Raw genomic sequence first — 17,920 nt, forward strand, 5'->3', positions numbered from 1 at the left:
GGGTCGGGGTAGAGCTTGCGGTCTAAGCGAGCAGCGTTGTAATATTTGCTGATGGTGAAAAAATGGAGCTCGCTCAGTCACATGCGGCATCCTGGGTGTTTGTTGCGTGCAGAGGGGTTGGGCTGCCGTGCAGGGATGAGAGGTTTGTGTGACCCACGTGGTCTTTTTTTTTTGCCCCTTGTGCCCCTTTCCTCTCGTGCAGGAGTCGAGTTGGGGGCAGCATGCCGTCTGAATATGTGCGTCAAGAACTCAGGGCTATTGTCGGAGCTCGCACACAGGGACAGGTGAGTTTCCAGGGTTGATGGATGTCGTGCAGCAGTGCTTTCCTTTTGACGCTCAGCAACCTTTGTGGCTCTTTCTCACTCGGGGCCAGACCTTGTGAAGATTCTTGTGATGGCTTCTGCTGTTCAGTTTCCTTTTTCATTATAAGATTTTTACTCTCCTTGCTGTTGCTTGATGAAAGCCATTTTTTCTGCCTACTCGGAGCAGTGCTGGGCACTAGTTCTAGAAGTTCACTGTAGGTAGGTGCTTGGTGCATCATGCAAAGCAGTGCGGCAGAACAGGAAAACATTGCTAGAAAGAGACTTCTCAATCATGCCATCCTGTCTGCAATGTTGGTGCTTGGTATGCGACAGCTTAATGTGATATGTGGGATCTAAAAGCACTTCTCCGGTGCCACATTTTTGCTTGCTGCGTACAGGTGTTAGCAGTACGAGGAGAAAGACAGTGAGCATTCAGTCATTGATTACCGTATTTAGTCTCATAATGAACTCACTTCTTTCTTTTAAGAAAAATTGACGTCAGTTTGAGGAGAGGGTACATTACATGAGAAAAACAACTTTTCTCTCTCTCTCTCTCTCTCTCTCTGTGTGTGTGTGTGTGTGTGATTTTGTGGCAGTGGGAAGGACCGGCTCCAATGCTATAGCTAATGGCAAAAGATACACACACTGGAGATTGCCCTGATGTTATCGCTGAGCTGCATCTTGACGTTCTGACAATAAATGCGCTGTGGGCTGGGAAGGCGTCAAATGGAACCAACGACTGACACGTTTTTTTAATTCTCAGCAGCAGAAGGGGGCGGAGGGTTCATCACATGAGTAACTACGGTATATGACCAGTAGGGGTAGCAACTGCACTTACTCTGTATTGTGAATAACGTTGGCTGTATAGGGGAGGCAGCCTGGGAACCATTGTAAACCATGAATCGCCAATGACAGGCAGCATCTCTCTGTTCCGGGGTTTGCATGTTGTTTGCTGGCTTTGCATGCAGCAACAGCAACAACAACAGCAGCAGCAGCAACAGCAGCAGCAGCCACAGCAGGCGTTGCAGCAGCAGCCAGGGGTCCGTGCTGGCACCAGTGGGAGCTCCCTCTCCCAGGCCGACCTGGAAGCCCTGGGCCTACAGCTAGAGCTAGGGGGAGCACCCTCGGAGCCAGCATCTCCCCTTTTCCCCCTGCTACCACCTTCGGACACACCGCCTGCCACACAGCCCACATCACGGGTATGCATCATGACTAGCTCAGTCCCCCATACGTGCACATCGCAGCACTGAATTCACCCACCGAGACAGCACAAACCATCGGCCCAATATTGGCTTTTGTATTGACAATGCGCTGGTCCTATGTTGGGCCATACATTGCCAATACAGTAGCACTGTTAGGCCAATAGTTTGTGCTTCTTGGGCAAGCGGATTGTGTCGATGCTCTACTTATGAAGTTTCTTAGGGGTGAATGCCGTTTTTAAAAGGTCGCTCCGTTAGGCCTCGTCGGCCTAGTGCCATTCCCTCGTTGTGACCACAGCACGAAATGTCCAATATTTAGATTTGCTCTTCGTTATTAGCCTTAAAAAGTAGCGAAATGAAATAAATGCTTCGGGGACACTGCATTGCCGCATCTGGTTAACTGCAATCAATGATGAAGAGCCGATGCTCTGCGTCGAGCCCGCAATGGCATGATAACGGCATAGCATAGCCGGCCGTGCTCAGCGCGACAGCGAGGAATGGGCACAGCCTTGCCGAGACAATTCTTGCTGCGTACGGGCACCCTAATCATGATGATGCAGGTGAGCAAGTGCTGCCAAAGCAGCTTTCAACGCCGTGATAAATGGCCCTTGAGGCAGTGCCGCGACCGGCCGCAGCGGCAATCGCGAAGCGGCGTCCCGCGACATGCAGAATCCCAAATCCTGTCGAAATAAACTTGCTTCTGAAGGTTACGCAGTGCAAGACGATCAATGGGCACTTATGTATCACTATTAGCAGGCCGACTGCGTGTACAGCATGAACGTGAGAATGGCGATTGTGCACCTGAACTTAGCACCAACTTTTGCGGAGGTCACAGTGCAAATGCACTCGTCTCGGTGGTGGCCTCCAGACCATGCATTCTGTTCGCCGGCAGTTTCATTCTTTTGAGGGGAATTATATTGATGGTGAATGATGGCATTAACATCGGAAGCCAGTGAGAACCCACATGAGTGAGGAATCTTCTCCACAAGATTTAACATTTAATTACCAAGGCTCCTCCAAACAAAGTACACGCTCTCTTTGCTGTATCAAAGCCTAAAAGTTATCCTGTTACCAACCCAAGAATGTCGCCTGTCCAGGGCGCTCCAGCATTTGGCCAACACGTTCCACTTCTGTTTTGGGCTGTCAGTTTGCTCGCATTTCATGTGAATGTTCGATGTATGGTATATTCGATTCTAAGGCCTTTCTAGCTCGATTATGAGGAAAGCCAGCAACGTGTACTTGCAGGTGGTTCGAGAAATTGCGAGCATGCCTCAGGCAGGTGGTAGTTCGCAGGTAATGCAGGATCCTAAAGTAGTAATAGTGACCATTAATTTATTGGCACCTCACCTACAAAGCAACCTAGATAAAAAGTATGGCTCCGTGTGCCCTCGGTTACCTGCTTTGCCTCTGAAAATAAAATGGTTTGAAAAAATTATTGCAGGCAAAATAACTCCACTGTTTATCGCTCACTGCGACATCTACTAGAACCATTGCGGTGCTGAATACAGTATGTGAGCTCCAGACACTTTGCTTCTTGCAGAGTCAGCAGCATCTGGCCAGAATTTCTCTGAAACCTTGGCCGTCGGCAATTTTATGAACCAAAATGGAGGAAAAACGTATAAGGCACTAGAAGGCTACCACCCTGTACCTAGAGATTCCGAGATGGCTGTTGGGGGTAGGAGCGTACAAGTCGCATACTAACATGTCACATAGTTGCAGCCTATTTGATTCCAATCTTTATATTATGTATACCATGTGCAGAGGCGCATGTATGTATGTATAAGGCATTTCCTAATATTTGCTGGGTAATGTGTGCCAAAGGTTTTTATCTTCGAAATGTGCACCATATTATAATGGAAGACATAAATGTTGCCTCCAGCTGTTGTAGTACCGGCTTCATTCAGACAGGTGGAATGCAACCTTACTAGAGTCTTTGGCACTGTTATTACTACTGGGTTATTGTGTACATTATTTCACACAGCAAAGTAAAAGCTGAGCTGTAACTGTTTCTTTAGGGTGGCAACTAATTAGATTGCCTAGTAACTAAGCCTTATTGATCAGTGCCTGTTCGCTTTTCTTTTTTCGAATCATAGCGGTTGTGTCACCATTTTGGTTGAAGAGCAGAGGTCGCAGGCCGCTCCACAATAAAGTGGTCAGAGGACAGTCGGGGGGGCCTTGGTGGCAGCCTCAAACGAATTCATGTACGTCTATTAAATTTAAAAATCAATGGCTTTGCAGATTGAGAGTGGAAGGTTGTTTGCGGCTTCTCATGACTGGTAAGCAGTCAAGATTGGAAACTCTCATTTCGAATGAGGCCAATCCGGAGAAAACGATTCCGTGGGTTGGCCTTTGAAAGTATGAACTCTGTCTTCTAAGGCATGTTTATGGTTAACTGATTTTTTGATACCCTGGCCCAGGTTGATGACAAACCCAGCAGTGACCAGCGCAAGAGTTTGCTGCAGCAACTGCTCTCAGAGCCCACCTAGGGTTACTGCCGCCGAGGTGCACGCCACCGTTGCTAGGACAACGGGAGAGACGGAGAGGCTGAAGAAGGTGGTGCCTCGATTTGTGTGCGTCCATTGTGTGTCGTGTGGTGCTCCGTACTCTGCGAGCATCAGTGCAGCCAACGACTGCTGTTGTGGTGATGACAATGGCAACTGTGCCGTGTTTGTGTGTGTGTATACTTAGACACAGGTGTGTTGTGTGGCGGGGCGCTCGCCAGGTGGGAGGAGGAGGAGAGCCCAGTGTGGTGGGACTGTGGTGCTCGTCCTTTGTTGTTGTTCCTCTTCTGGCCACCAAAGCACACACCTTTTTCGAGACTCGTGACGGCAGTGATGTGGTGGCGACGATGTGACTGCTTTCGGTAACCACCACCACGACTGGAGGAAACCGTTCTCTCCGCTGCCCCGCCCGCCACCCCTTCTCCTTTGTGTACATAGGTGTAAAGCAGACGTCATGTGCATCCTTTTGAGCAGTGGTGATGGTGACGACACCGGACTGCTCGTTTTTTTTTTTCCTTCGAGTGTAGTTTAGGGAACAGTTTTTTTTTCCCTCCCTCCTCTGCAGTGACTATTATGAACGATCATGAGGATGATGATGGTGATGATGATGTGTTGTTGTCTTCTTCGATATTCCCTGTTCTTCTCTACCCTCCTCTGCACCCACAGCCTTCGACACTTTTTTGTCCCTGCACTGACTGGCACTTGTTTACTACAAGTTGTTGTTGTTTTGCCTACCCTGTGCCGTTTGTTTGATGTTTTTTTTCTGCCATTTTCCTTTAACACACTGCCCCTTCTGCTGACAATACGTGTACAGTTTTTCTTGTGCGGGGGCATGTTCTCTTCCTTGGCCAGTTTTCCCAGTCCCCCCCACGTTTTGGAAAAAGGTAGTCTTTGTTGTTATTGTGCAGGCTCTTTAGCGCTGCCTCTCTCAGCTAGAGTGACTGGTCTTTTGGTCGTAGAATGATGAAATTTACTCCTCTCTGCACTTTCTGTACATGTTCGCTCTTTCACGCTCTACCATGATGTGCAGTGCAGCTCGCTTCTTGACTGCCTTGTCCTTCCATATTATGGTTGCAGCATTTGCATGGTGTTGACACAGGTCTTGTTACTGCCAACCTTTCTTTCCTTTTAATCCACAGATGGGGGAAAACAGCTGTCTTCTGTTCCTTTTGGAGCCGGCTTACTTCCCTCGCTGCTCTTTGCCCTCTTCCTCTTTGAGTGGTGACCTCCAGTTTTTTTTTGTTTGTTTCCTTTTGGTGGGGCAAGGAAAGAAAGCGCCTGGCAGGCAACTGTCACTTTCAGCTGGTGGGTGTGTTGATGATGTTGAGTACCGTTGATGAAGAAGGAGTCTGTGATGGAAAGGCACGTGGGAGGAGAAAGAGGAGGCTTTAAGCACTGTTTTAGCTAGCCGGCGGAGACATGGGGGTGTGTGGGATAGCTTTCCTTTTGAAAAAGAAGGGGAGATTCTTTGTGTGCCTGTCGTTTTCATTGTTGCATTGTTTTCCTTTGTGACTGCCCTGTTTCCTCCATTGTTGCATGTTTTTTGTGTGTGCTATCTCTACATAGCACATGCTTCACTTGGCCCCCCCTCTCCCCACGGTACGTGTTATCGTGTCACGTCCTCTCGTGCCGAGACCTCCGTTCCAGAGTGGGGCTGTCTACCTCACTGGCCACACGTTGGGTGTGGCATTGTTGTCTCATTGGGCAGAACTTCTCTTTGAATCATATTTTTCCTTTTTTTAGTGCTCTTTTGTTGTTTTGGTGCCTGAGTGGTGCAGCCCTGCCTTTATTCTTTGTCTGCCTGTTGTACAAAATGCTGCTGTGAGAGGGTGGATCCTCCTAAATGCTATCTACCCCCCCCCCCCCTTCCCCTTTTGGCAGCAGCCTACGATAGCACTCTGGCCAAGCGTCTTAATTGTTGTAGTTTTGTAATGAACGCAGCCCGATCTGGCTTGCAGTGAATCCTCAGATGGCTGCTTACCTGGCAGGAAAATAAGGAAAAAAAAAAAGAGGGATGTAGCAATGCCTTCCTGTCGATAGTTTTACCGGGCACAATGCATTGGATTGCTTGTTCATCGAGGCAGCGTTGTCCATTGGAGAGTCAGTGGCTGGCACAGAAGTACTGCAGTTCTCATTTCAGATTTGACGAGTCTTGGTTGCGTCACGCCAGGCGTGTCGCGGAGCGGGCCGCTCTTTTAGAAACATGCGCAGGTGATGTAGCATCCTGTTGGCGCGGCATAACGCTTCTAGGTGCAAGACACGCTCGGGCATTCTTTTGCACTAGGGTCTGCTGAGAGTGGTGGCAGGTTATGGGCTGGTAGTAAGTAGGGAATGCATGTGACGCTTTCGTGCGGATGAGAGAGAGAGCCAGGTTAAACACCCTCCCCCTCCAACCTACTCTGCTGCTGGAACTCTGTTTGCTGCTGATCTGCACACTTTCCAGCCTGGGCTCGGCATAAAATGCTGTGATGGTCTTCTTCTCAGGCAGGCGTTTCAACTTAAAAAAAAAAAAGCTTAGGCTGGGATATTGAAAAACAGAAGAAAAAGGAAGAGTGCATTGGGTAATTTTGTCGTGTTGTGCCTTTTTCTCGTAGCTGTAAAACGCGAGCTCTTTTGGGTGGGGAGCCAGCCCACCCCGGTGTTGAAGGGGAAAAAAAAAAAAGCCAGCAGTGATGAACGGGGTGTGGCGTGTTGCAGTGCTGTTGTCAGTGGTTGTTTTTTCCAGTTGCTATCCCTTCCCTTTCTTTTTCTAGTAAATATTATATAAATCAATATATATATTATATATATGAGATATATATTAGATACATAGTCATTTATATATGTGTTAAGAAGGGGCAGGAGACAGTTTTTTGAATGGCTAGTTAAAAAAGAATGCACAAGTACCAAGCTTATAGTCATGCTGTGACGACAGAGTACAAGCGGTGTCTTTCTCCTTCGCGAAGTTCAGCCCTGACCAAGGTGCTTGTTTTTATTTTTCCATTCTTCTGGGCCAGTCCATGTTTTTTTTTTTGCGTTACCGCAGATATATTAGGGTCGTAAGGACAATTGGGGTTACTTAGGTGTGCGGCCAGAGATAGTTTGCGTGCTGCATCTCTGCGGCATGCTTGCAAAGCGCAGCTGCAGAAACTCAGTTTAGAGAGAAAAAAAAAAAATTCCACATACCTGCCTACACAGACATAAGCAGCAGCTCAAAACACTGGATGTCCGCTGCTGTCGTCGGAGCTATATATTTCCCTTCTTCTCGACATCTCTAGGGCCTTAAACAACTGTTACTATTCTGCTACTGCGTTACAGATGATGCTATATAAATATATATATGTATACACAAATGCAGAAGACAAAGGACAACACAGATGAAAAATATATATCTATATACTTATATGCGTGGCCATTTTGTGTTGCCCACGTCGTGGGACTCGAGGGGGGGAGGAATCAAGATGCTACTATTTCTCTGCTGGTGTGTTCTTTGAGACAAAAAAAAGAAAAAAAAACTAGCGTGCGCAGAGTGTTTATTGATATTTTTGTAATTTGTGATGGGCTTGCATGATGAGCACCCTACCCCCCCCCTATTGGAATCCCCCCTCTCCCATTGAAGAAACGTTTAAGGCATTCTGCATGACAAGCTTCGTTTATTTCTTCGTTACTCCTTCGCGCTGCAGCTAGGGTGTGTCTCGGCTTCCATCATTGCGTGGTGCGTTCAGGGCATTCATAAGTGTGAATCTTTGCTTTGGCTTCTAGGTGTGCCAGCTGGCAAGTCTCAAACATTTTGGCTCGAAAGCTCGCGAGAGCAGCATACATTGGAATGGTTTGGCCTGTTAGTTCGAAAACTACTGCCACACTGACTTCTGTAACTGCCACGTCTTACTGTTGACAGCTCTGTATACCCTGTGGGGTCAGGCTGCGTGCACACCCCACTACTTACATGTCTGAGGCAGGTTTTTGCTGGGGCTCTTGTCGTAAACACTGCTTTAAATGTGGGCTGCTCGGGAAAGTGGCCACGTGCTGTCAGATGATGGTTGTGGTGGGTTTTGGTTAAACAATCTCAGGACCTTGTTTTGAAATTTAAAAGGAGGGAAATTTTTTTTTTTCTTACATTGATGTCCTTAACATTCTCCTTTCGTGTAGTAGGTCTCCACTGTTCTCACCACTGATCTCGATTGTGTTGTCTTTGTTTGCCGAGCGTCCCTTGGCTTGGAGCTGCTGTGATGTCATTGATGGTTGCACTTGAGCCGAGTACCAGCAATCGGTGCCGCCCTTGTTTATGCCTTGCCCTTAACTAGTAGCACCTGTGACATTGTCAGGTTGACGTTGCAAGCGGCAACACTTTCTCAACGCCGCTGTTGATTCATTTGTGACTTCTTTGGGTGAAGCTCTACAATGAGATTACTTGAAAAGCAGCATTTTATTTTCTTGATTAGGAACATAGTTTTTTTTTTCCTCAACACCGTTTATAGCTTTCAGTGTGTTCAGCAGAAGCAAATCTCATTGCTTTTGTAGGCACCAGGGAAGAGGCCATTGTGGCCTAATTTTGATTTAAGGAACTAGGGTTTATATTTAATGGAAAACCTGGACAAAAAAAATATTGCCGAGATGGACTTCAGTGGGGGCACGTGACGTAAACAAGGCTGCCCCAATATCTGGTTTGTGGAAGAGCGGAAAACAGTGGCGACGCAGAATCGTTACTTGCGCATGTTTTCAGTTTAACATGTGCTGCTCTATGGACATGCTGGCCTCGCTTCTGTGCGATGCAGTTGAGATATTGTTGTTTTGCTTTTTGCGGTAAGGTATGACACTTAATCCTCTAGTGCTTTGCACAGTTTGAATCCGTTGTAAAGCTGCGTCTACTTATTCCATTGCACGTTCATTGCACCAATGTTTTAACAAGGTGTCGAGCTTATATATGACACTGTTTCTACGTAGTTCTTAAAAAATTATTATGGCACATATTTATCTAGGCATTTTTGGGGCTTTGGCTCCATTGCTTTTATCATTGTCTTTGGCGGCCTAGCAGCCATTAGCGAGATGGACACCAGCTAGTGAATGCATGAATTTCCGCCGCTCATGTTTAGTAAGAATGAATGAAGTGAGAATCGAGGAACGTGTCCGTGAAATCTTGTGGTCTTCTGAAGAGAGCGTCGCCACTGTTCTCTGCACTTTCCCAAAGGAGCTAGTTGGTCAGCAGATCCTATTTTTTTTACCAAGTTTTGTGGGATGCAACGGATGGCAGTGCCTGATCTGTTGCTGCTGTTGTCTGCCGGCCATTCTTTATTTTGTTTTCCTTGCCGTGTTCATGCGTGTTCTTGCTCTGCGCGAGAGGGTTGTTGCGTTTTTCTCCATGCGTGCATGTTTTTCTGCCCCTTGTGTACAGTGATGATGATGATGATTGCACTGTTCACTCCCTCCTGCCCCACCCCCACCCGCCAAGGCTGTGTTGTTCATCTCCTCCCTGTGTGTGCATGTGAGTGTTGAACTTTTGGCCAGCACGATGAGGGGCGTCTATTAGTCTCTTAACCTTAAAAGAAATAATGTTGTATTATACTTGTCTTTATTGTTGAAGAGGCAAAAAAAAGTGAAGCATTGTGTAGTATACGGAATGAAAAAAAAAAGATAGTGTTCTTGATTTGTGGCAATGCACTGTGAGTTTTTTTGTTGTATACAAAATAATATACTATTAAACAGCATGTAACAAATTACATGTGAAAACAAAAAAGTGTACTGCTGTTCATTTGTTTCAGGAGGTGCGTGCCCAGCGGTTTTTGTCTAGAACTGGCACTGCACTTTTAATACGGCCTTTTTTTTTGTCACTAATCTGTATGACTACAGGTGCAGAGTGTCCCAAGTGTGTCATACTGCCAAATAGTTTGGGAGCACCAATTTGCCTCTCCCCCTGATGCATTCCCATAGTTTGATGGATGGAATATAGGAGCGTCCCCTTTGAAACGGGGTGGTAGCAGTAGCTATCATTGCTCATTTTTCTCCCTATATCTTAATTATTGATTTAAAATGGTTAACTAAACCATCATTTGATTTATTAAATTTTTGTTCCTAGATTACTAACATTATGTCACTTTTCTGCTTTTAAGCCACCAATCTTCCAGTCGTTTTTTGTTAGTTTCCACCGCCGGTTTATTCACCCGGCCACTGTTATCTCTAAACCCCAGAGCTTCAGGAACAGTGATTGCACCTGCACCAACTTCCGGATGGATATCATTACATTAGAGTCAGTTGTTTCACTGGAGTTTCCACATACAGCACATGCGTCAACTCCATTGTTAAATTTCTTTTTGTAGCTGCGTGTTCCAAGGCACCCTGATCTAGCTTCAAAAAGTAGGACACTGCCTCTTGAGTTATCAAAGAAATCTTCCTTCCTGATCTGCATTTTCCACTTTCGGTATATTTCCACACTCTCTTTTCCATCGAATTTATCCAATTTTTACCTTCTGTGTTTTTCACCTATTGCTTAATGCTCTTTATTTCTCCGTCCTTGTGACTAGCATACTTACTAGTTAGTTTCCTAGTTCTTTTCCTCCATTGTGAGTCAACGCTTTTTAAGTACAGGTATTTAAATACTTTAGCTGCCCATCTGTTACTGTCCAATTTCCTCAGGCGTTCCTCATATAATTCCCGTACTTTGAAAGATCCCAGCCCATATCTCCCTGTACTGCCTCATTTACAGTTTACTAAAGTAACCAGCGTCATCTGTGGGAGCTTCTTATTACTAGATGTGTAGTAAATTTGTATTGAAGGAATGTGCATTGGTATGAGGCTTCGTGTACGACTTTTTTTTTTTTTTGAAGGAAATGATTAATTCCATGTAGGAGGGGAGGGGAGCTGCGTAGGAAGAGAAGGTGTTTTATTTCAATGGCTGCCAGTCCACTTCCAGAAAATGTCATGGAGCATAGCACCTTGCCCTCTGGACTGAATTACATCTGAAAGTTTTGGATGTTATGTGGTATGTTGGGATTCTAAGTGGAATCGCAATCCGCCTTTTGCGCGAGGATGTGGCGCCATCATGCGGGAGCGGGCGGGAAACACATTAAGCGGCAGTGTAGCAGACGACGCGAGAGCACACCATACGAAATGGCCACGCCAACGCTGGTAGAAAGCGAAAGCTTCCCCCCTTTTTTGGTCTCGTAGCGGAAAGTAGTGACAGTGATTGCAGCATATCATGTTCACGCAGTATGGGGGAAGGTAGAGCGTTTTCACAATCCATTCATAACGCACGTACGCATATACTATCTTCGTATTGTAAGAGCGTGTAGCGCGGGCCGTGTTCGACGTGACAGAATGAGACGCTCTCAGCGTGCAGGTTTTCGGCAGACAGGAGAGCGTGGGGGCAGAGAGAGAGAGAGGGATCTCAAAGGGCAAAGCAGCCAGGGGTTTGTTGATGCTGCAGAGCTAGGTGGAATCGTCTCCTGTGACTTTGAGCGGCGCATATGCGCGGGGTGTCTTGAGTTACCGAGCACAATGCGGTCTCCGCGGCGCCGGCATGGTGCAATGGGCGTCGCTTCCTCCTCGCGTCATCTACAACCGTGCAGCTATAGGATTTCATCCACGAAGATCGGCAGAGAGTCACATATACACACCCCGTGAAAAGGGCATTGTCCCGGCCGGAATGCACACCTGCAGGAAACGCGCTGCATTTTTCTGGCAATGGATGATTCAGAGCTGTAGCCGGTTTCTGGCCTCAGGAGTCAGAACGGATGTGGTCGCAGTGGTGAAAAGGTTCTCGGTGCGCAGAGAATGGTCATTCTGTTGTGAAAGGATCTCCAACGTTCATTTCTGCCTCCGTCGCGATTTCTGCGGAATCAACAACTTGGTGACACATGTGAATCTCCTACATATCTGATGCGCATCTCGGTCAGGAACCAACCCTGTTCTACGTCCAGAGCGATCCACTCTGCAAGTGAACGAGCATGAACCCTCCAGGAGACTCATTTATTGTGCCGGGCGGTTTCCTTGACGTTGCAAACGGTTGGACGAAGACTACGATTATCAAGCTCCCTAACGAAGTGCATCTGATAATTCGTACACCAAAGGAACAAAATCCGGATGCTTTGGCGTGCACGAAGGCGAGCCTTTAATTAAAAAAAAAAAAATACTGTGCGTCGTGCAAGTGTCAAGTGCGTCATATGCTCCGAGCGGCAAAAACACAGATACTACAGGTATGTATGCATCTAAGCGAAATAGGCATGATGAAAAGTACCTACTGGAGTTTTCACCCAGGCTGTAGCGCACCAGTGATAGCTGCAATGAGGATTTCTTCGGTGCGTGATTGCTTCAGTTGCACCGGGGCCTGAAGGCGATGTATTTTGTCCCTTCTTATCTTTATGCGCGAAACGGCTAGGTAGCTTAGATATCACAGGCGGCTGTGTGCGCTAGGCCGTAATATTTAGCATGTTTTATCGTGACTGCCACCTCACTAACAAGAAAAAAAAAAAAATACGGCGTTTTAATGCACTGCCGTTCGCGAGCGTCATGACCAGCTCAACCACTCGGCTCGCTAACGGCGGTGCATCACAACAAACACCCTTTTTTTCTTCTTTTTAGTCAGGCGGCAGTCGCGATAAAACATGCTAAATATTACGGTCAAGCGCACACAGCCACCTGTGATATCTGCGCTACCCGGCCCCTTCGCACATAAAGAAAACAAACGACAAAATACATCGCCATCAGACGCGCCGAACAAGTGCTCATTGCGGCTATCACTGGTGGGTTACAGGCTTGGTGCAAACTCCGGTAGATACTTTTCATCATGCACATTTCCTTTAGATGCATGCATACCTGTAACGAAGTGTTTTTCGCACAGTCGAGAGCACGCAGTCGGCTGCCAAGGTCGCCCATTCACGTCTTGACGCTTGGTTGCCCTAATCCAAGCTTCACGCCGTTGCAGGTCGCGGCTCGCCGAAGGAAACCTAACAAAACGCATCTTGCATCCCGGCACGCCTCGAGAGTGGCAGCCGTAAGCGGCACAGGTGGTTGGCATCGTTTTACCGAGGCTGTGAACGTACCGCGCCTCCAGCCCCCGTGCGTTGGCTATGAGTGCGGCGACCAGAAGCGCCATCGACGCCTCTCAATGTGTTTTCATCAGTCGCCGCTGGGGCTTCGCGCATGCGCAGGAAACTCGCGCAAAAGGCGGATTGCCAGTCCACTTGAAAGGCACATCTTTTTTTTAGAAGACTAAGTGGATATGCTAGGTCAGCAAAGTCGGAAATAGGAGCAAAGCCCCAAAAAACTCATGAGCTGTTTGAACGAAAGCAAGTGACAGCTGCTCTGTTTTTCGTATCAAGCCTGACCCCATCCTTGTTTACCGAATTTTACTACATCATCCGAGTAACACATACAAATGTGCCACTTCAGTCCACGCAAAACTGTATCTATAAATCTTCCAAAGGTGGCTGGAGCGTGACAATCCAAACGGCATCACCCAGGGGTGGAAGCGCTGCTTCATTTTGCTCCAAACTGCTTTCCCTGCTCCAAACCTTAATATTTTGCCATCAAATTTAGCAGAACCTTTTTTTAGCACTCAGTGGACCTAGGAAGCTTTTCTGTCTGCAATGAACTGCATGAGTTGTTCTAATGATTCTGCTGTGAAAACAAGCACATACTTCACCATTGAGCCTCTTTGTTAAGAACAAATGTGCCAAACCTACATGAGACAAAAGCACACTTGAAGCATTAAAGCATGATGCCACGAAGGTGCAAATCACTAAATTGTTTCAGTGCCATACAGGGCATATCTTTAACATGTTGAACTTAAGATAGCTTCAGCATCGCTAAAGCAAAAGCACGAGGAGCCGCTGGTAGAAGCTTGCGAAGTAGATAATCTGAAGAGAAAAGGCTACCCATGAGTGCTGTCAATCCTCTTTGCAGCAAGCTTTGACCAGACCTCAGGAAATTATCAACACAAGCACAGGATCGAAAAGGATGTGTGCAAGATGGCATAAGTGTACTGCTCATTGATGTGAATTCCAAACTAGTGGTGGTGCTCGAGTGTATCAAAGTGCTTTGGTAAACTCCATGTTTGAATTACATCAAGTGGCGAAAAGCTTTTAATCAGACATGATTTTGAGACGTGAAGCTTAGAAAAAAGCATTCCATTTGCCAGTGTTGTTCCAAATTGTTCCTGAGGTCAGCTGTGATATTTTAAGCATCTGTACATGTTTTGGCTGTTTTCTTGCCTTGTCAGAGATATTCAGTCAATCTGAGCATTGAATTTTGAAAAAAGAAAGGAATCAAAATAGATTTTTCGTATGTCGAATAGAAAATTGCAATTATTAGAAGCGTTCGAGACCATATAATTAGCATGCTCCAACACTCTTCCTGCTCCAAAGCTGCTCCAAAACGGCATTTTGACTGCTCCCTGAGCTGTTCCAGAATGCTCAAGCCTGCTTTCATCCCTGATTACATTAAAATCATACAGTCCGCCTGGGGTGATGAATGCAATCTTTTGTTTATATTTCGGGTGCATGGGAATCTGCCAATAGCCGGATCTCATGTCAACTGAGGAAAAATAGGCGGCAGAATGTAAACAATCAATGGCGTCATCAATATGTGGCAGGGGATTACACGTCCTTCTTGGTAACAGTATTCAGCCGTCAATAATCGACACGAAATCACCATGTGTCATCTTTCTTTTTGACTATCCAGGTAGAACGATAGGAAGAAGATGGCTTGCATGGTATGAAATAGCTCTGAACAAGGGCAGGAGAGGGGAAGCCTCAGTTCGCAGGTCGAGCCACCGTTTCGACAAGTGGACTTGTTTTCGTCTGGGCGGAGCGATCATCACTGGCAGGGGTTTAAATACGTTTTTGCTTCCGGAGAAGAAAAGCTGGGAGAGGGAGAGTGGGTGAGAAGAATGGATGGATGGGAAAACATTTATTTCATCGGCTTTAAGAGGTTCAGTTTGATTGCTGGCCGCGCCAGATGGCCGCCAGTTGCGTCCTGTCGGCGATCTCTTCGGCCCACTCAGTGACCCGAGCCTGGATGGCCGGGTCCGAGCAGCGCAGCACGTCCTCGCACTCCTCCAGAGATGGAGCTGGCAGCAAATCGGCGGGTGGCGGATAGGCCGCGCACCCCCATGTAATGTGGTCTAAAGTAGCGTCGACGCCACACCGGCCCCTCCCGAAATTCCGTACGGCTGTTTTGGAATAACTGACTATAACATCTGCTTCGGTAGAAGCGATAGCCAGCGCGATGGCTGCTTCCTCTGCAGCCTCGGAGGTTCTGGTGCGTACAGTAGCTGAAGCTAAGATTTTGGTAGGCGTGGACTCACGGGCCCCAGTCACCGCACAAATCGCGAAACCGCAGTCCGTCTCTTCATATTTGGCCGCATCTACGTAAGCAACCGAATGGTTTCCTTTGTATTTGGTGTGTAGTGCACGTGTGCGTGCTAGTCGCCTGCCTTCGTGGTGAATGGGGTGCAATTCTTAGGGAGGGGCTTGATAAGCTCCTTCCTGATTGCTGTGGGTATTTGCCTGGGATCGTCCGCCATGGGTTCGGCATTGATGCCTAGCCTCAGCATGACAAGCCTCCCGGCTTTGGTGCGCGCCAGTCTGGAGTATTAAATGCGCTTCCTTGAGTTCATCAAGTGTGTTGTCAATTCCAAGAGCTAAGAGCCTATCGGTTGAGGTGTTTCTCGACAGTCATAGTTCTGTCTTGCAAGCTTGCCGGATAAGACATTCAACCTTTTGCTTTTCGTCTTGGTAAAGGTGCAGATAGGGCAGGGTGTAGACTAGCCTGGTGATGACGAAAGCCTGAATGAGTCGACAGGTGTCGCGTTCTTTCATGCCCCTCCTCTTGTTGGCTATTCGCTTGATTAGTCTGGCTGTTTGGGTGACTGTTGTGGTCAGTTTATCTAATGTTCCTAAATTTCTGTGGTTACTCTGAATGAACATGCCTAGGATTCTGATGGTGTCATACTTGTTTGATTGGCAGTCCTTTGAGCTCTACCCTGATTGCAGGAGGCGGAGGTCTGTTCTTTCGATTGGGGCCTTCTCGAACTACAAGGAGTTCGGACTTGAGTGTGAAAATTCAAGACCCGCCCTTAGAGCGTAAGTCTCAATGGTGTCGACTGCTTCCTGAAGCACACTTTCTATTTGGGCATCACTTCCCCTGTTCACCCACAGGGTAATGTCGTCCGCGTAAAACGTATGCTGTAGCCCCTCGATGGCGGCGAGTCTAGGGGGCAGTGTTATCAGTGCAATGTTGAAGAGGAACTGCGACATCACAGAGCCTTGTGGTGTTCCCTTTCCGCCCAGAGATATGGGGTCTGATTTGATCGCGCCGAGAGTGAGCTCGGCCGTCCTGTTCGTAAGGAAGGACCGGACGTACCTGAAGACTCTCTCTGCAGGATTCAAAAGCGAGAGGTTTTCTAATATCGCCTCGTGCGAGACGTTATCGAAGGCTTTACAGAGATCAAGCCCAAGTATTGCCCTCGTTCCATGACAGTACTTGCGATCCATAACATCCCTCGACAGCTGGATCATGACATCCTGCGTGGAGAGGTTGGGTCTGAATCCTATCATAGTTGAGGGGATGATTGTCCTCTACATAACCCTGCAGCCTGTTGAGAACGATGTGTTCCATTAATTTGCCTAGGCACGACGTTAACGAAATGGGTCTTAGGTTTTCTATTTTAAGTTTCTTCCCTGGTTTCGGTATGAATGTCACTTTGGCATGTTTCCATTCTTGCGGTACCTCTCCTTTTCTCCAGTAGGTGTTCATGAAGAGTTAGGGCCGAAACTGAGCCGATATCTAGGTTCCTGAGGATTTTGTTTGAGACGCCGTCTGGTCCCGCCGCCGAGGTCGTCCTGAGTTGTCCTATCGCGTACAACATCTCGGCTTCCGTAAAGTCCTCGTCCAACTGTTCATTGGGGAGTCCTCCATACATAGGGAGTGGGCTAGTGCTAGGTGTCGTGTTCAGGTACATTTGACATAGTGCATTTAGTAGCTCCGCGTCCGTACCTTCGTACTTTTATATAATTTGTGCGAGGTGATCCCGCGCAGCAGATTTTGTTTGCGTTGGGTCGAGCAAGTGTCGGAGCAAGAGCCAGGTTTTCTTACTGCCGAGCTGTCCGTTCATTCCATCGCAGATTTGCCCCCACAGTTGTTTCTCCAGGTCGCTGGCATGTGCCTCGATCTGCCTCTCTAGTTGTGCAATGCGCTATCGCAGCGTTCTGTTGAAACGCTAGCTGCTTTTTCCAACGGCAAAGTAAACTAGCGTGAGCCTCCCACATGTGCAGTAGCCGTGCGTCCGTGGTTGTGTTGTCCTGACCTGCGGATTGTATTTCTGCTGTGGTGCTGTGAACGTCATTAATAAGTGCGCTGGTCCAGTCTTTAAGGTCGGTTATGTTGGAGGGGGCGGTTTGTTCCCCCAGTTTTCTAAATTTGTCCCAGTCCGTAATTGTGGCTTTTGCGGTTAGGCGTTTATGTGGCGTATAGTGTTGAACTTGACGGAGATAATGTAGTGGTCACTGCCTAGCGAGTGTTGCGTGTTGTTCCAGCGAGCGTCCCGAATGTTTTTGCTTAGTGTTAGATCAGGAGAGGTGTCTGCACTTACGCTGTTGCCTATTCTAGTGACTTCCTGTGGATCGTTAAGAATGGAGAAACCAAAATCTTGGGCTGCTTCCCAGATTCTGATGCCTTTGGGCGTGGTTTTATTGTAACCCCATGCCATGTGACGTTCGTTAAAATCACCTACCAACTGCGCCCTGGCTGCGAGCTTTAGTATCTTCTCTAGTAGACGCGGTATTCCTGAGCCCGCGTCTTTGGGTGAGCTGTACAAGTTTAGGATGAAGAGCGCTGTATCTCCTTTTTCCTAGGGACAATTTCTAGCAAAGTGTAATTGATGTCGGTGTCATCGAATGTGTGCTGTATGGCGGTGATGTTTCGCTGAATGAAAGTCGCGGTGAGC

General features: G+C 47.4%; 1 protein-coding gene across 21 annotated transcripts in view; it reads left to right on the forward strand.

Moving 5' to 3' along the window:
- Positions 1-9,625, forward strand: part of LOC146193354 (uncharacterized) — a 644,795-nt gene extending 635,170 nt beyond the window's left edge. For all 21 annotated transcript variants that reach the window (XM_084602711.1, XM_084602708.1, XM_084602710.1 and 18 more), the window contains 3 exons: positions 203-284; positions 1,271-1,501; positions 3,919-9,625. In XM_084602711.1, the coding sequence (XP_084458837.1) occupies positions 203-284; positions 1,271-1,501; positions 3,919-3,987 (382 nt within the window). In that variant the 3' untranslated portion in view covers positions 3,988-9,625. The remainder of the gene's footprint in view (positions 1-202; positions 285-1,270; positions 1,502-3,918) is intronic.
- Positions 9,626-17,920: the final 8,295 nt, after the last annotated feature.

This window comes from Amblyomma maculatum, chromosome 4, assembly GCF_055883805.1.
Source record: "Amblyomma maculatum isolate TAMU_Amacu chromosome 4, ASM5588380v1, whole genome shotgun sequence".
Classification (NCBI taxonomy): Eukaryota; Metazoa; Arthropoda; class Arachnida; order Ixodida; family Ixodidae; genus Amblyomma; species Amblyomma maculatum.